This window comes from Plodia interpunctella, chromosome 5, assembly GCF_027563975.2.
Source record: "Plodia interpunctella isolate USDA-ARS_2022_Savannah chromosome 5, ilPloInte3.2, whole genome shotgun sequence".
NCBI lineage: Eukaryota > Metazoa > Arthropoda > Insecta > Lepidoptera > Pyralidae > Plodia > Plodia interpunctella.
In genome coordinates this window covers 10,110,472-10,124,584 of record NC_071298.1, presented here as the reverse complement: position 1 = coordinate 10,124,584, position 14,113 = coordinate 10,110,472, and the positions used below count along the sequence as shown (strand labels likewise).

Below are 14,113 nucleotides of genomic sequence, written 5' to 3'. Positions count from 1 at the left end.
GGCCAGTCTACACGACGAAAGCTTTGCTTGCCCACTGCCTTATAGTGCGATGGGTTGACACCACCAGCAATCCTAACGCCAGCTATCGAAAACCACAGGACTACCAACTAGTACACATCATTGATGGGATTTTGGGCATAATTATTACAGACCTATCTCCACTTTTGACCACATGTCCGGGGATAACAAGGATCTGCTAACTCCGGATCCGACTCCGTGGATCAAAGTTCTAAATAAGCAGGAGGAGTAGGCCGCTCTGGGAGAGCTACTCTAGGGAGTAGTGGATCGTCTGGCAAAAATATGCGTTCTTCAACCGCATGCTTATAAGAAGGGTCAACATCTAAGTCTGCTAATGCTAGATCTGCTTCAAAAGATTCCCATCGACAACAAGGTGAAGATTCTGAATAATTTTCACCACCCTCAGGTGTGAGTTGAGCACTTGGAGACGGTGGCTCTTCATTCTTTTCATTAATACTTGATGAAGAAACGAAATGAGAAGAAAACGTTTGCGAGTCAGCGGGCGATAGATTAGCTGATGGAGTTTCAGGAGTAGGAGCTGTTCTCCATACTGTGCTTAGTGGACCTCTCACAGGTCGAGGAGTCGGTGAAGCAGACATAGTTCTAACGTCAAAACTAACTCGAACTTCTTTCTCAGGACGTTCTTCTACGAGCATATTAAGATGGGAGCGGTAAGAACTGGCCGGTAACAGAGCCAAACTTGAGTGCCTTTGGATACTGGATGCCGATACCTGACGCTGTTGAGAGTCCAAAGTTGCTAGTGAAAACGTGAGCTGTGGGTCCGGTGAGTCCAGCGGTGAACCTAAAGGAGTCCCCATGGTTGTGTGAGCCCGGTATCTGAAAATAATTGAAAGTAAGTAATTAAAACTTTAATGAGTTTCTGAATAAATATATCATGATACATTTTTGGAGTTCTATGTGGGTTCGACTATATAGAAAACATAGACTTAACATCTGATAGGTAAAATAATAGCCTTTCCAAGAAGAGTTGTCATCATTCAAGCAGGCAGCCGGTTGGAAACACAGCCTGCCAAAGATGAGAAAAAGAGAGACTTACATTTGTCTCTGAAGCAGACTCTGCCACACCGCCTTCAGGTCTATCGAGGGTGCTCTCAGTACTATGGTCCGCGTCCGGCCCGGCGTGCGAGGGGCACAGCTGACTAGCGGACTCTCTCCACCAGTCCGACCTAGTATTAGTCGGAACTCCGTGGCTGAAGTAAAAGAAAATTATTTAGTCACCAAGGATTCAGAAAAATTGAAACTTATGATCATGACTGTGCGCATCTTAACTAACGCCGTTTCTTATATATTATAATGTACTGTACAATAAAGAGTTCATTCATTAACGAATAATTCTAATGTGTTTCCAAAATATGGTTGAATTGATTTTGAATAAGAATATATAACATAATAACAATCAGGACCAATTATTATAATGTAAGACATTGGAGTTGACGTAACTCAATATCACACATATTGCAAAGATTTTCTTTAAACATTTACTAAATCACAGATTATCTTCAATTTATAGTTTTTTTTTTATGTGGAGGTCAATATGCCTTCTATACACATCTTCATCCGTCTTTCCGTCTATGAACTCTGTAGAAGCTCTCTTATCCTAGGCATCCACTGCATTCGAATTTTTGCAAATGATTTACTAAGTGTGTAAGTCGTTACACACTTTTCTTCTTTGTACCTTTTTTCCTAACATTGAACTGTGCTTCCGAAATAGTCCCGAGCGCCACTGGTTCCTCTGTCACAAACAGGACTCTGTCGCGTGACACCGTTGCAAATAGCAGGAGGTCACTGAAGAGCAACGCCCAGTATGGTCTCACTGCCCGACCTTCCACCCTGGAGAGTTCTCCTCCAAATATCCACTGACGGCCCGCCGTGCTTAGGACGAACGGCTAAAAAAAGCACAAGTATTATATAATACTTATCATCATCATTATCATCGGCAGACCTTTACTACATCCCGGTCAAAGTCAACGTCAAAGTTAATGTCAAAGGATCAGAACTAATGGCTGCACCATTGAATATGCAATACAACCTTAGCTTTTTTCATGGTTTATGGTACGTTTAGACAAAAACACATTGTATTTACCTTACACCTAGTGAACACGAGTCTACTTTCCAGGTCAGTTACAGAAAGCAAGGGTTTCCCGTCGCCAGCTAGGCCCATCAGCCCGGATCCAGCGGTCACATCTTGGTATCCACTCTGAAAAGATGAATTAATATGTATTACATAGATCATCCAAATATATTTTTTTCAATAACAAGCAGTCAAACAATCATGCGGCCCACATGATGGTAAATGGTCATCAACCCCAGGAATGTCAAAAGCGTTTGATGGTCTAGTCACACCTTAGACAGACCTTACAATCTAAGTTGTTGAAATCGGTTGAGTAGTTCCAAATATTACAACCAACTTACAAATAGTTCCTGTGTTTAATTTTAGAGTAGAATTAATTTTTAATATAGAAAAGGCTGCGGTGAAGTTTGTTGCGTCGCTTCTTCTTCACTTGCGCTTTGGAAGCCGGCAGTAGACTTAGTTTAAGTAATTTTTTTGACGTCAATAAGTGATGTATATCATCCTAAATTGAATAAAGAATTTTGAATTTGAATTTAGAATTACCTGCAATTGTTCAACAATAACTTGCAGCTGTTTTTTCTCCAGCTGGTCATAAGGCCCCGCACCTTTGGACGCTGCAGCTGCTCTCATCAGCCTTAACAGCTCCCTGAACTGCTCCAACGGTTTGTGCACTAAAGAGGTTATGTCTGGTCTTCTTCTGGGTATGGGAGGACTGGTGCAAAATCGGGAAAAAGCTCCACTTGGGTCTTTTGATTTCTTTACCTGTTTTTGGATAAAAATTAATGATGTAACTAGTGTTATGTAAAAAACAGAAAGAGAGTTGATGTCATGCATCTCGGATATTTTGTATTGAATTTTGTAGTATATTTTTAGGGTGTAAATTTAATTGAGATTCGTTGATAACTACTTACCAAAACGCAATCAGCTCGTTTCAGTCCTAGGCAATATTTCTTATAAAGGCTAAGGAACACAGGGGTCTTCTGAAGGTACACGGCCACCACGGTCGAGGTCTGGATCTCGCTCTCCTCTTGCACCACTTGGTCCAAGATGTCTTCTGACAATCTGATGATCTAGAATAGGAAACTCTGATTTATATATTTGTTACCGCCAATGCCTGGCAAAAACGGACACAAAAACTGAAATCTTCTTCTTTGTTTTTCGAGTGTGTTATTGCGAAAACTGGTGTCAGATTTTAGAGGTATCTCATATGACTTTTACGACTACCTATCGACATCTATCATCGGCAATTAATCGCATACTCACAAGAGAACTTTAACTGTCAACCAGTTTGCAGGTTTCCTCATGATGTTTTCCTTCATACTGAAGTGATTCTGATGGATACAAATAATAACACAGAAACTAGAATTACCTCTTCAATATTTTGGAACAGCAGTTGATGGTCGCTCGGCAGGATCAGATCCGCCCTCTCGGCCAGCGGGGAGACGAATCTGACTAGCCCGAACTGGAGGCAAGTGCAGTAATGCTGCTCTCTGGAGACCACGGCTAATAGCGCGCGCTTCCGGCCATCTGTCAGACCGGGGGTCTGTTGATGGAAGTCCTTGTGAAGTAATTTTTTGATTAGATGTTTGTTTTCTTAAAGAAATAACGGTGGTTAGAGAAGTAAATTATCTTATGATCCCATAGTCGATGGAATATAGTAGAATAAGGGGAATTCTTCATTGCAGATGTGTTTAAAGTCTAAGCACTTAATGAGAACATACGAAAATGTGGCTCTGAATGGGCGAGAATAATCTTACAGTTCATATTATCATCAGTGAAAGAATCATAACACCGAAGACTAATACAAAACTATTCGTATTCGATTCGATATTAAACTTACTATATACATGTATATTCTTATAGGACTGAACTTTCCCGTCACAGTTATAAAAATTAACTCAGGTTGTAAAGTAACAAGGTGTGTTAATTTCTAATATTTTTATATTATTTTTTAATTTTGAAGAATCACTTGTCCAGACACCATTAGCGGTATATTGATCAAGTTACTAGAAATGTGTAGTCTGTGGTCAAGTTTTACAAGAAGCCAATTCTAAACTCAAAATTTAGAATTTTCTTGTAAATTTTATCGGAATTGTGTAGGGATTTATGCAGTTATCAAATTAAGTATATCTATATAGATGGAAAGAATTAGATCAATGTGCGGTATATATTTAGCAATAAAGTGTATTGCTTGTGTACTTACATAAGCCAGTATTCCAAATAAGGCAACTTGAAAAGTCTCGCCTTAGTTCTCATTTGTCTTTCCAGAACACGTCTTCTATTTATTTTTTTATTGTGATATTAACATCGAAGTTGTTAACACATTTTCAATGTATATTAGTAATGATTATGATTGAGTTGAAATAGATTTATATTTAATGAGTGCTGTGTCTGTGTAATGGTGTAATCAATAAAGCGGTGGTGATTCACACATATAAGAACATGTAATGTTCTTATGTCTGTGAGGTGGTCCAATGTTTTGAGCCTCGACTTTAAACCGAAATGTCCACGTTCGAATCCTACTTGTGGCACGTGAGTTTTTATATCAATTAAACTCATATTTACTAGTTTTCATAGACCTCACGTGATATATATTTTGAATCAATAGTGCAAGTTTGGGTTGATTCGTTGATGGAAGGAGAGATTATCATTATTTTTTTGTATTTTGAATTTAAATAATTATAGTTCGTCGTGATCATATCACGAGATTGCGATAAGGATACGAGTAGTTTGATTTAAAAATTAGATAAATTAAAAAAATAAAATTTTCAATTTCAATTTCGAGGACAAGGTTGTTGATGCAGTGGAAAATAAAAAATAAAAAAACAAAATTAAAAGCAATAAATGTATTTGCACTTAATGTCAAAAAACATACATTAAAACAAAATAAAATAACAGGAACCAAAATTTATTGAGTTACTTGAAAATATAAATTAAAATAGAGAAAACCAAAATGCTAAATTAGAGAAATTAAAATTGTACAAGAACACAATAAATTGTGATGATGCAGATGTTGCATCTACAAATAATAAAACACACAAACGTCTAGGACAAAGAAAATAAATAGAAAACATTAACAAAATAAATACTAACAAAAATAGTAAGCTTAAACGTAACGATTCCCCTTTAGATGATAATGACTTAAAAACTAATGAAATAATATGAGTTACAATCCCGCGAAAAGAGATAAAACTTAAAATAAATATATCTTTAAAATAGTGGAATGTAAGAAGTCTATTCTACGATATTTCTGTACATAATAAATAATAACAGCTGGATATTATTTATCTACATTTCGTACACAACTAGAAAATTACTAAAGAAGTCGCCAATGATAAAATTCGATCAATACTAGCACCAATCCTAAACCAATCAATTTATTCGAAAACATTTTACTACAAATGACTAGTATGCATTTCTTAATTTCGTAGTTACATTTACAGATTTTTGAGTCAACAAGATTGTTAAATAAATTGATACCTCTGCAATAAAATATAATGGACAATTATGAGCATGAAAAATACAGTAATATAATTCAATTCAAATTCGACAATCTCATCGCTAAAATCTAGACTATAATCCCGTTACCAACCTCTTTAGAGAATGTCACTTGTGGCAAATGAAGTTTACGTCTGTCAAGCGATTGGCTGGTTGAGGAGCAAGCTGTAGGCGGTCTTGCAGCAGTAGCTGGTGAAGCCAATGCTGCTGGTCGAGGCGACCGCGGCGCTGGGGGAGGAGTAGACTCCGGAGGCGGGATAGAGATTGATTGCGCTAAACGAGGACGCACGCCAGAGCCGTTGGGAGGAACTCGTCTGAATGTTTCGATGTTTAGCATTTGGCCGGATGACCTGTAACAATGAAAAATAAATTTTAGAACACCACGTCAACAGCCTTACAGAATCTAAAGGTTAATATAGGTATGCATTAATTTAAACGTTTAGAGTTTTGTATTTTATTAATTTTGATCTTGGAAGAACACTGGAAGACGAAATAATTTCGATATTTATAAAAAAAAAACGAGAGAACTATAAAGATTGGATGTATTTAAAAAAAAATCAAAAATTTAGAAAAGTAAAAATTCTTGTCATCTCCTCTCGTGATAATTTTATATAATTTTTAAGAAAAAATATCGAAATAACTACTCACTTGACCAGACCCCTAACTTCTTCCTCCGAAGCGGTTACTACATTCTTATTCCCAACAAACACTATGTAGTCCCCAGCTCTTAGACCAGCTCGTTCTGCTGATCCGCCGGCAGCCACCCTCTCAACCCTTGGTGGACGGGTCCAGACGACTGTGAAACCGAAGCCACCACCAGTGCCTCTAACTAGCCTGAAAAAGATGAGGAGGCTTATGCTAATATTTTCAATTGTGTACATCTATAACTAAACAAATCCTCATGATTATTATATATAGTGTAGGTACTACTGACTGAATAAGAATTTTCAGTATATCTTCAAGGTACGTAATGTAATTTTTGATATTGATATCTACTCACGTTCTGGTATCTACAATGAAGCCTGCACTTCCCCTGGGTTTTCTGGGCTCAGGCTTGCCCTTTTGCAAGTTAACGTAACCTATTTCAGGAAGGCGTGCTCTTGTGTGTAGAAACTTACTTTCTAGTAGTAGTGAATGGAGTCCTGCCATTCCTCTGGGTTTTCTTCGGCGCAGCCGGGTCTTCAGGCGGGTCTAGCTCGAGGTACCGTAGGAAGAGATGCTCATCAGCCTCTCGTTGTAACGCTGCGGCTACTGACTGCGCTGCGTTGGCTGATGCTGTACCATTTGCGACTCCTGAAATAGCAGTGATATTACACATTAGAATTTATTGATTAAAAATTGGTGCAAAAAACGTGATTTTCAAAATTGGAATGGAACGTTAAAGGAACATCAAGTAAGGCAACTGATATTGATTTGTCTCGTAATTATGATAGATATATAGTGAAATACAAACTTCTAAATATTGCGCTGACCGTTTTAATTATTAAACTAGAAGGACATTCATATTTTCTAAACGCATAAAAATGTTCCAGAACAAGCTTTCATTTAGTTATTTAAATTTCATTGTACATTTTTAAAAGTTTACAACGCGGACATAATGCCATATGCCATTCACTAGTCAGTCAAACCTTAGGACCAAATGGAAGAAGGGTTTGTATCAAAATGTCAGTTGGTCAAGCATACATGCTTAAATACACAGAAGCTCGTTCGAACAATAGCCCTTGACCGGCTAGTTCAACAATATTAAGAAGTTTTACGAAGATAGAATAATCTAGGAAGGTTTTAAGAAGTCTAGAAAGATTTCTTTAAATACTGGCTTTTGATATCTTACTTGTCAGAGCAATATTTTACGTTTATGTCATCCTCTAATCTCTAGATGGGTTTTCGCCCGATTATTTTGGATGTATCTGAAAAAATACTGGGAGTAAGCTCATCTATGTGTGTGTGGGTATTCACCTTTATCATTGTGGTTTTCCTTCCCATCATTGGTGCTAGTCTCAATATTGTCCGTCGCCATTTTCCTCTCTTCAGTCACGCTTCTTCTGTCATGGACGTTCTGTGGCACACCCTGACGCCCCTGCTGCAAAAAGTACGTGCCGCTGATGTCGCTATTGATCGCATCTTTTAGGGGGAACGAGACACATCCTAGAAACTCGCTCCGCCTGGAACAAGATAAAATGGTAAAATGAAATTATTACGATAATATAACGCGAAATGTGACCATAATAGACTCATGATCAGTTATTTTAATGTGATGGGCCTGGGTCAGTTTCGAAGACTGTATACAGTCAGGACCAAATCCCAAAACATGGATTCATATTTTTGACTTTGTGAAATAAGTTTTATTACTAGTAGTACTACTATTAGAAGAAGAAATATATATTTTATACCTAAATAGGTGAAAAGAAGAAAATATTTTTCATATGAAAACTGAACATTTTCGTTAGACAACGATACAGTCTGAGTCATCACGATGAAACAGTATAATGTATCGTGACTTGGCCTTCCGTGACCCACATAAGTATATTCTTATGACACGTGCTTATGTAAGCCAGACGATCTTCCAAATCGTTTTTTGGGGGTCTTCAATTGTTTTTTATTGACGACGTAATATTAGTAATAAATATACTTTCAGAACGAAGTAATTTCATTTCAGTTGAAGTTTTAAGTTGGCCTTTTATTTGGATCGTAACATATTCCTCTGATGGTTTTACCTACTGTTTATTCGTATAAAAGATTAGTTTGCTATTCAACGGAATGCCGCGAGCATTCAAAATCTAGGAATTCCTGGATTTATCGACCAATTGGTAAAATAAATGTTAGAGAAGTAGGTATTGTCCACATAGAAAGGTATACAATGATTGACGTGTTCTTCTCATGAAAAAGAATCGTAACTTAGGTAGTTGTGATCAATAAATTGAGTTAGATAGAATTGAAAAATAGAAAATATTCGAAAATTTGTATTGATTATAAAGAAGAAGAATTAAGTTATTCTCTGATTAGGTTTGGAGTAGTTTTCCTTTGTGGTGTCCCTCTCTCTCTTTTCAATATTTGACATTGAAAGAACGAGACAATACAAAGAATTCCGAGGCTAATCAAAGAATAACGTTTTTATTAATTATGAGCTTTTCGTTTACTACATTCCTTAACATTGACCTGCAAGCATCAATATGAACTATTCGTGTACATTAAAACCCCTCGCGTGTAGACACGTGAGAAGGGAAAGTTTTCCGACCTTGCTTAGTGCGACTTTGCTATTTGCATCTCACCATCAATAAGTGAGAATCACCGAACCAATCACATTATCCCACTGTGACGTAACGACAACCATATTGCAATGTGATTGGTTCGCTGCTGCGTCTCATTTCGAATCGGCCTAATAATATCAAAGAAAAACAGCACGAAAAATCTTATTCGCGATGTGTATTTTGTCATTTTAAGAGTTGTTTCACGGATCCTACAATACCTCAATAAATCACAATCCCTCTTCATTTCAGATAAATCAATCAATATCGGTAATTATATAATAATGGGATCTTTCTCTCGGATACTACCAATCTAGGTCAACAAAATGCTGTATTAGATTTGGGAATCTAAAAGGAATCTTTTGTTCACGTACTCAGATCTTAATCGTATTTTACTGTAATGGAAACAGAATAATCACATTACTTACTTTTAAATAGAAAAGTGATATTTCAGTATTGACATTTGTATAATTGATGTTTCTATGTATTGGGGGATTATATCTTACCTAATTTTACCTTGTATTAGAAACTCCGTTAAAAAGTGATACCTATTTTAATATTGACACTTTTATATTGATAGATTGAAGGAAAAATCGAAGCAAGAAGAGGAAAAAGAAAAGCCAAGAAGGGCATTTCTAGATGAAATAAAAGAGAAGGCAGAGCTCGTGTCGCATAGGGAGGTGAAATCAATGGCTGAGGACAGAATTAGATGGAAAATGCTCCACCGACAAGAACAAAGTACTTAAATTAATTGATGATGATGATTTGCCGATATACTGGTTGATTCTATTTTTACTTTAACCTTGTAGTAAATACTCCATGAATAAAACTAAAACTCTTCAAAAAGTAAACATTTTGTACGGTCGAGGATAGAACCGATCTGGTAACTTTTGTTATACTACTGCTAAGCAGACCAAAGGCTGTAGACGCCTATACCAAGGGTGACGCACGCTTGTTGGCGACCCAACTCATATAAGAAAATCAAAGAAACATTTCAATCGAACCCTGATTATTCAGATCCTATCAGGTTTGTAGACAAATTCACTTTGATAATCATTGTTTATATATAAAACTGGAATAAACTTTATGAGTAAAACCAAGACAAAATATATACATAAACCTCAGGAATCACACTATCTATTATAAAACCCGCATCAAATTCTGTTGCTTAGTTTTAAAGATTTAAGCATTCATAAGGACAGACAAAGAGCGGGAGGCGTTTTATAGCGATTTCGTTTATGATATCAAAATCAATAATAATAATTATTATGATATCAAAATCAATCCTATTAACACTTATTATGGATAAGCTCAGCAGGATATGTAACATATTCGGTTTAAGAAGCAATTTTATTACGAAAGTCGTTTGCAGAGCTGGTACATTAAACGTTCATACCATTTTTGTATCGACTAATGGCGTGTTGAGTACTGATTGTGAAAACAACTTGTCCCTTTCTAATTAAGTTGGAAGTATTAGTTCCATGTATTCATGAGTTGGAATATTTTATTCGGAACGATCGATTTTTCCACATTTTTATTCGACTGCAGAAATAAAAGCGGATTGTTGAATGTTAGGTTATGTTGAAAAACTTATCTAGACTCATTATATCCGTGAATTACCATCAAAATAATTGTAAATAGTAATCAATGTCCGCTGATAATACAGTCATCAACATATACATAACAAAAACACCAATGTAAGAAAATTACAATTTCATTTTCGTTCCTTCACACAAAATCATCTCGATAGATTTCAATTTGCTCAAATTGTTATAAGATGCAATACATGAAAATCGTTTTAAATAGGATCAAGTACAACATTGCGCTGCATCGCAACCGTATAATAAGCTCACCTATTAACTTTACTTTGTTTGTTTGATTTCTAGACTCAATACATTTGATATATTCTTCTTATTTAGGTGCCTATTCATTATAACGATAGACGAATCTAAATTACTGTTCTCAGAGCCCACCGTTTCTTAGATACAATATGATGCCAATGTATTTTTCATAATGGATTAGCATATGTTGTTTTAATGTCACTCAATTTCTCACTATTACTAGTGAACTCATAGATTGTTATTCTGTATCGGGTAGGTAAAGTCACGGGTCGTATTAGAAGGCCACGTTTTGCACGAAAGCTGCTTTGGTGATATTGTTAACATGATTAGGAAATTCATTATATCTTCAGTAAATGTTTAACTCAGTAATTTCACTTAGATTGGCAGGCTAATGTCTCATTTCCTTGCTGCGAGCGGACTTAATTGCTTCATTTTCATTCGCATCTGGCTTCTGATGACCTTTCTTAATTGGGTTAGTACTAAACCCTTCCGTATGTCTAGCTATCACTATATGTCCCAAATCATTATTTTTTTGGTAAGCATTTTCATTCTGTTCTTCGTAATTTTGTTCGCCATGTTTATTTTATATCTTATATTTTTTTGCAAAATTATTAAAAGTTGGAGTGAAAAGTGGCGCAATATGATTTTATAAATATAATCTGTCCCAGTAGGTTAACTTTGGTTTTGTTCTTTTTTCCAGTAAATGTTTTTTCCTACTTTTGACTCCTAAAATACAACTGCCCTTCTACAGGTATCTTATAGAGACCTTTTAAAATAATTATTGAGACATTTTAACATCCAAAATTTCACCGTTTTTTGATCATCCGTGTTGCACTCAGACATATAAAATTTTATATCCATCGTCCATGCATCTCCATAATTCCTCGATGGTCCCCAGACACATTATTTTAAGACACCTCTTGACACTTCAAAATCTTCTTGAAATATAGCTATAAAATCATCAAAGTGATAATATACAATTATAAAATAAACATTCAGATAGATATTTACAGACATCTATAGGGTATTCGTGCAAGGTCCTCCCTTAAGGTCTCACAGAAGCTTCTAAGCATGCAAGGGGCCTGTCCCGTGAAGCCTCTTCTTCCTAGGAGTGCGTCCATGCGTACTAGAGTGACTGGGGACACCGATATCACTTACGGAGATGGTTGTCACTCTTCTTCGATAATGGGGGGGCTGTGGGTGGCTGTCTCCTTAGTTTTCTCGTGTATGTCTGCCGGGAGACTGTTTTTGCGGGCCCTAGGTTCAGGCGGGTCCCACTCAGGAAGGCTATTCTTGCGGCTCAGTTGGGTTTGTCGGTGGGTATGACGGTGGGAGCAGTGTTGGCGAGGCGGGGGGTCCTCCCGACGGGCTTGGCTCAGTCCAGCGACCGTTTGGGACACGAATGACATCTTTGTTAATTTGCTATCGGTACTGGAAAAGTAATGGTGTTAGGCTTTGGCTGTGACAGAGTATTGTGTACATGTTTAGAAAATAGAGAGGAAGATAATTGGGAATATAGTGTAATAAATATATTGGACTTTGAAAAGTATAAAAAAAAAACTTTTATGTTTTTTGCATTCATTGGAAGTCCGCGTTTTACGTGCTTCTTAAGCTTAAAATTTTTTTTTTCTTCTATTATATTTTTACGTGTCCTGCAATACATTTCACTATTTCAATACATCAAAATTGAAATATTGATGACTTCAACGTTCATGTATCTGCCTCAATAATTTAAGAAGTTATTGTAAAAGCAACACAAAACAAAATAACTTTTCTATTACGGAATATATGTAATTATTTTTCGCCACTTCTGTCCTATCTATTACTAACAGTAGTGTCAGATTTTCAAGTCACCTAACGGCTTTTTTGTTACTCAAGTTCTGGAAGTAGTAATACAGGTGCTTAGCTTATTAATATTTCGTATTAATGATAAAATGAAAAAAGAAACGTACACTTTATATAAACGTACTTTTTATCACGAAATTCCCGGCGAAGCCCCGGGACACAGCTAGTAAATAAAGAGAGACAGAATGAAAAACAAACAAAACAAATTTAAATTGTATCTCTCTGAAGAGTTTCAAAGAAAATTTCTTTCTGTCAAAAGAAAAAGCTGTCATTTAAAAAGTCGCAAGTTTCTCACTTCCCTTCGCTAACCACTTCAAGTTAAAAAATAATCTGTAGCAGTTTATTTAAACTGGCCATTTATTAACTCGATCGCATGTTCGAGAGCTATTTCTTACGTAACTTTCGGTTTCCAACCCCTGACCGGCCGTGCCGATGTGCTGTGTCGATTATGATAAGTTCATCATGTTTTTATATGTTTATTTTAAAGGCTTTGTAAGAAAAATGTGTAAGAATGTGGCACCATCACATTTTATCAATTTATTTTATTTCTTAGACATTAATCTATACATATGTATAATGAAACAGTAAAAATATTTTATATGTAGGTACATTAAGTATTTTTGACTGAAATGAATAGATAGAGGGACACTTAAAAAAATAATAGAAAGAAAATAAAAAAACGTTTGATTTTTTGTCTATATCATACATCATACATACAGACGTATGTATGATCACGCCTATCTCCGAAAGTACTGAACCGATTTACTTAAAACTCTCACCAATTGCTTTGTTTAACTCAGCAAAACATTCAAAGTTTGTTTCATCAAAATCGGCTCATTAAAAAAAAGTTATCGTCAATTCCCGAGGTCATTTAGGCAATTGAAGCCGCGGGTAAACAGCTAGTAACAAATTATTTAAACAGATTATGAGTGGGGTGCACCATCCAACTTTGACGTTAACTTTAACCTGTGCAGAAAATCAGGGGTGAAGAAACAAGAAGATTAACGTCAAATATCTTTATCAAATAATTTCGTGTCGTGTGAAGTACTCGATAAGTAGGTCACATGAATTTGTCGTGTAGTCATATGAATTTATCGATTGAAGAATCGATACTATTGCAAACGAAAAAAAAACTATGTCACCGATATCACTGAATCGTAATTACTCTATACATAAACTTTATATTGATTGACATAATAATTATTAAAAAATTACACATTCACAAAACATTCGTATGACATGATTTATGATATAAACAACCGAACCGATTTCAAAAATTCTTACACCCTTAGTAATGTACATTATCCAAGATTGCTATAGGCTATATTTTATCTAAAAATTCCCACGGGAGCGAAGCCCCGGGCAACATCTAGTATTATTATAAAGAGGTAAGCGTTTGTATGTTTGAGGCGGGCAATCTCCGTAACTACCAAACCGATTTTAAAAATTCTTTCACCATCAGAAAGGCACATTTTCAAAGATTGCTATAGGTTATATTTTATCTAAAAATTCCCACGGGAGCGAAGCCCCGGGAAACATCTAGTATTCTATTAACATAGCAACATTTACTAAAC

At 36.0% G+C, this 14,113-nt stretch overlaps 1 protein-coding gene across 16 annotated transcripts in view; it reads right to left on the bottom strand.

Annotated features, from left to right (window-relative positions):
* The window catches only part of PsGEF (Protostome-specific GEF), a 65,766-nt gene that overhangs the window by 13,430 nt on the left and 38,223 nt on the right, over positions 1-14,113 (bottom strand). For 14 of the 16 annotated variants that reach the window (XM_064435969.1, XM_053744716.2, XM_053744715.1 and 11 more), the window contains 11 exons: positions 7,565-7,770; positions 6,727-6,901; positions 6,257-6,442; positions 5,703-5,958; positions 3,480-3,668; positions 3,022-3,180; positions 2,654-2,872; positions 2,123-2,236; positions 1,715-1,925; positions 1,076-1,229; positions 750-855 (listed from right to left, as the gene is read on the bottom strand). In XM_064435969.1, coding sequence (XP_064292039.1) covers positions 750-855; positions 1,076-1,229; positions 1,715-1,925; positions 2,123-2,236; positions 2,654-2,872; positions 3,022-3,180; positions 3,480-3,668; positions 5,703-5,958; positions 6,257-6,442; positions 6,727-6,901; positions 7,565-7,770 — 1,975 coding nt within the window. Of the gene's footprint in view, positions 1-749; positions 856-1,075; positions 1,230-1,714; positions 1,926-2,122; positions 2,237-2,653; positions 2,873-3,021; positions 3,181-3,479; positions 3,669-5,702; positions 5,959-6,256; positions 6,443-6,726; positions 6,902-7,564; positions 7,771-11,852; positions 12,126-14,113 lie in introns of all 16 variants that reach the window. The other 2 variants (XM_053744730.2, XM_053744720.1) reach the window with 2 other exon arrangements.